Genomic DNA, 4,802 nt, shown 5'->3' on the forward strand with positions numbered 1-4,802 from the left:
GCTCTTGTGCTTTGCCCTTTGTTTCGTCCACATGAAGAATTTTTCTAAGCTCTTTGAGAGCTTCTCTGAGCGATAGCCATAGAAAAGTCACTCTGCCAAGAGAGTATCCTTTTCCATGAGTGGATCCCACTTTTTGCATTCCTTTGAAGAACACCACCACCACAATAACAACAAAAGCAATAGATGCATCAAAAGTTATGCTGCTGTGTGGCTTAGGATGAAAAAACTTCAGTGGGTACTAGAAACAAGTGTAACATTCTGCATATAGTTCTGTGAAAGATTATAAGTCAAAGTCATATCATTTAATATACACATAGAAGTGGTGCTGTCGTCATATATGACGATGAGCTGATATGAGATATGACTACAGTCCCTGCAGCGTCTCAGCTCCTTTTTCCCCTGTTGTCTGTACAGCTAATATCAGGTGACAATGCTGAGATCCACCAATTCTTTGCTAATGCCTTGCTCAAAACTAGGGCCAGGGTGTGACATCATGCTTTCTATCTCCCTCCTGCACCTCTTGATTGCTTTCTCTATCTTGCTCCCTCTCAGATGCAAATACATTTATCTTTATTTGCCTCTCATGCATATTTCTATACATTAACAGTGATATACTGTCTTTTCTCTTTACAGGAAGAATTCAGAACACTACCTTTAGTCATGTGAGATCATTTTCTGTATCTCTGAGAAAGCTATTTATAAGGGTCCTGATTGAGGAATGAAAGAAAGACTAAAGCAGTTCAGTAGAAATTATCTTCTTAATGGTAAAATCTGAATTATACATTAAAGTACCATTTATGCAATGAATTTTATTATTCTGTTTAAAAAGGCAGAGACTTTTATGTGTTTTGTATGCTTACAAAGGTTTATTAGCTTGAGTAAAAGGTTATTATTATTCAATTGAATAATTGAATTTTAAATTATTGGTATTGCACTTCATATTATAACTGCTTTTCCAGATACATTTGATTATGTCAAATTTGCCTTTTAATCCCCTGTCTGGAGACCATTTTCTTGAATCATTCACTGTTTCTCACCCTCCGTACTAATGAACACACACAGTCCAGTCTCACATCTTCCATGTAAATTACTGTGCATACCTCTTCCAGTCAGATCACATTGGAGGCTATCTGGTGTCATATGATCCTGGATACTGATATGTGGAAAATCTTTTCAGGCGATTAATGCCATAGGCATCTAATTTTCCTGCAAAGCACTATTGCAGGACTGCAGTGTTTACGTGGATGCCAGGCTTAGGGATATGAAGTGGACATTTAGAAAAGTTAATAATCTGTGCCTAATCCCCTCCAAGAATTAGCTGTTGGTATTTCTATAAATAATTGCAGCTTTATTTCTTGTCGCTAATTGAATCACATATTAATTTATTAGACATATTGTTCATTAAAAAACTTGGAACTTTGCTATAAATCTCATTGCACGGGTGAAATAAATAGATGTAAAGCTACACATAAAATATCTTTGCATTTGAAACACATATTAAGTAGAAAATGTCACAAAATAACTGTGCTTTGGTGTTTGTTTACTTGCTTTGTTTGTTTGTTTGTTTGCTTAATGCTCAAGCAAATGTGCCCTTCAAAAAGGTTTCTCGTTTGCTAGAAACATAAGATTTGTCCTTGACTGCACACTTGGAAACTGTGATTCCTGGGCGTAACACTGAAATTCTCGATTAAGATAACAAACAATACACAAAACAATCCAACATAATAGAATATCAGGGTAGGCAGCCCCAGAGCGGAATATTCTGTGAGCACCAATTCTTCATTGCTACGTTCAATACCGCACTGATAACGCTAGCATGGTCAAAGGTGCTGCGTTTGCTTGCATGTACCTATGAATTACGTAATTGTCTGCTGTTATCAGGCTGCTTCTACCTCTGCTGAAGAGTTTTTCCCTCAGCCAGGGGTTGTGCATTAACTTCACTAGAAGCAGGATCAGCCTTCCACAGCCTTCCATAATTTCGAGCAAATTATGTTTTAGAAAGTAATCATTGATTCCTGAGATCTGACATAGGATAGGAAGCACTTTAGAATTGGCTTTGAATACTCTTAATTAGCTCAAGAATTACAGGCTCATTCCTCTTTTACGCTGCCATTACAAGCATTTATCTCAACTGATTTCAACAGAGTTGCTTCTGTTTTACACTGGTGTGAGGGAACAAAAAACCCAGGTTGCATAAATTGTTAACAGCTCTTTCATACTGCCTCTTTATTACCAGATAAAACTTTGATGAAGGACATTCACAGAAGATCAATATGAGAAACCACATAAGACCTGACTTTTATGCTACTGGCTGATACTGAAAATCACAGAAACAAGTATTTGTTTTTGAAGCTCTTACTTAAGCCGATGATTGGTTTGATGCTGCTTTTCCTGAAAGAAATATTTCACCTTTAGGAGACGTACTGCCTCCTGAGTAAAGTTACTCCACAGCTCCGATTGCAGGGATGTGGGAAGGGGAACGGAGTGCATTTGTTCATCTAGTAACGAGCAACTTCATCTGACAGCCTTCGTTTGAGGGAATAAGGACCCACGTTTGCTCCTCTGCTTTGTGTGGATGCTGCTCCCGGCTGATGCGACGCATTGCTGTCGGCATCCTAGGAGGCTCCGCGGGAAAGGCTATGTGTCTTAAGAGGGGAGCTAGGGGCTTTGGGGAAGTTTGGGGTCTTCTTCCAAAGAACTGGGAAATCGCCTCATCGACGGCGATCTCCACCTGTAATTTATAGAGGCCAGCGCACAGCTGTGGGGTAAACAACAAATGGTATTGAACTGGCCGGTAATATACTGTCTGTGAGCTAATATAGCTCAGGATATATTCACTGCCGAAAGTAAATTAAACATTTTCCTTGAGATTCACTTAGATAGCAGTGTTTGTTTATGTAGTGGTTTATCTGTGTATGAAGAAGTGAGCAGGAGTTAAAGTGCAACTGCAATCACACATAGTAAATCCAATTCATATTAATATTCCTCCAACCTAATAGCTGGCAAATACAGGTTTCTGCACTTCTAGCAGTCTGCCTTAATTTGTTTCTGTCAAACGAAGAGCAAACATTTTATCACAAGCTTGGTTGGTTTTTTTTCCCCTAAAAAAACCCAAGCACACCAGCACTGAACATTACAGAGGTGGCTATTTTTAGAAAGTTTACTCTTCACACACTTAATCAAGACCATCATACTTTACTTGCTTTCCTCCAGCCGTTACTAAAGCCATCCAGTCTTCGAAATCTGAGTGTTACAAAGTGGAAATGCCTGTGCAGGAAAGCGCTCCGGTACGACTGACTCTCGATGACAGGCTTAATCCCAAGCTCAGCGGAAACTCAGTTGTGCTCCTTTTTCTCCCTGAGGTAGTTGAAGAGGACATTCAGCCCCCCGTCGATGACCTCGGGCAGGGGCCGGGACAAGGGGTTGTGGGCGATGTGGAGGCCTTTGTCCATCGGGTTCCATGCAATGCGGGGCAGCCGGCGCAGCAGGTAGAGGTCATCCGGGAGAGTCTGTATGGCATTGTAATCGACGTTTAGTAACTCCAGAGTGGTGACGAAGCAGAGAGACCGTGGCAGGGTGCGTATGTTGTTATTCTCTACGATAAAGATTTGCAAATTGGCCAGATACTGGACACTCTCTGCGATGTTTTCAAGCCTGTTGGACCCTAGGTGCAAGAAGTCTAAGCTCCTCAGTGCGAAAATGCAGAGGGGAATTTGCACAAAGCGATTGTTACTGAGGTTCAGTTTCCTCAAACTTGTCAGGTCAGTGAAGCTCAAAGGCAGTTGCGAGATGCAGTTGTGAGAGAGGCTCAAAACCTCCAGCTTCCTGCACAAGCTGAGCTCTGCTGGCACTTCTGTCAGGCAATTCATATTGACGAACAAGACCTTCAGGTTCCTCAGCAGCCCAATCTCTTTAGGCAGACACTTGAGGCAGTTGCCACCCAAGTTCAGCACTACCAGCCTGTCCAGTTTCCCCAGCGAAGGAGGAATCACCACCAGCTGGTTGCGTGAAAGGTTCAGTTTCTGCACCTCGGGCAGTCCCCACAAGAAGTCAGGTGTGCTGGTCATCCCTTTCATTATGAGACTCAAGCTCATATAACGCAATCCCCGTTTCAGCAGTGACTTGGGCTCTTTCCCTGAGAGAAGAGCATCTTCCCATGCAGGCAACTTTGGACCTTTCCTCAGAAAAAACATGCTCCTTCGTCCCTCGTTCTTTGAGAGCTCAGTTCCCATAACACCCTGGATGCCTCCTGAGAGATGAAGTGAGGTTTTCTTCCCTTGCAAGTGCTACGCCAACATGCAAATACCAACAGAGGATGGCAGCTCACAGGAGGCGGGAAAGTCAAAGCAAGGAGACAAGGAGGAGCCTGTGAAGTGCATCTCAGTCCACCGGGGCAGTTTCCATAGCTGCTGAGGGAAAGTTTCACTTTTGGGGGCTTATGTTGGTCTTGGTGCACAGTCTGTAATGAAATACTTGTTCCTGACTTGTGAGCAAACCTGTTCAATTCAAACTGAATGCCACAAGGCAGCTGTCACTGTCATTTGGCCTGGGCTTTATTGGACAGATATGTATCTTCACTGCAAAAAGGTCACAAGGATGCTGTATATAACTTCACCATGTCAGCTTTCTTGGCTATCTGGTACATACCATGGCTGCAGGACAATTAACAAGAGTGACTTCAAAAAACAAACAAGCAAGCTATAGAAGAAAACAAGCAAAGAAAGAAGCCATCATTTCAATTGAGATTTAAAGGACATTTTCACAGTCATTTTTATTTTGATATTCCTCATTTCACTGAAATA

General features: G+C 41.9%; 1 protein-coding gene across 1 annotated transcript; it reads right to left on the minus strand.

Moving 5' to 3' along the window:
• Nucleotides 1-3,335: 3,335 nt before the first annotated feature.
• On the minus strand, nt 3,336-4,379 carry LRRC30 (leucine rich repeat containing 30). Its single transcript, XM_009488421.2, is given in 1 exon segment — nt 3,336-4,379. A coding segment is annotated over 1 exon segment (1,044 nt).
• Nucleotides 4,380-4,802: the final 423 nt, after the last annotated feature.

This window comes from Pelecanus crispus, chromosome 2 (genome assembly GCF_030463565.1).
Source record: "Pelecanus crispus isolate bPelCri1 chromosome 2, bPelCri1.pri, whole genome shotgun sequence".
Taxonomy (NCBI): Eukaryota; Metazoa; Chordata; class Aves; order Pelecaniformes; family Pelecanidae; genus Pelecanus; species Pelecanus crispus.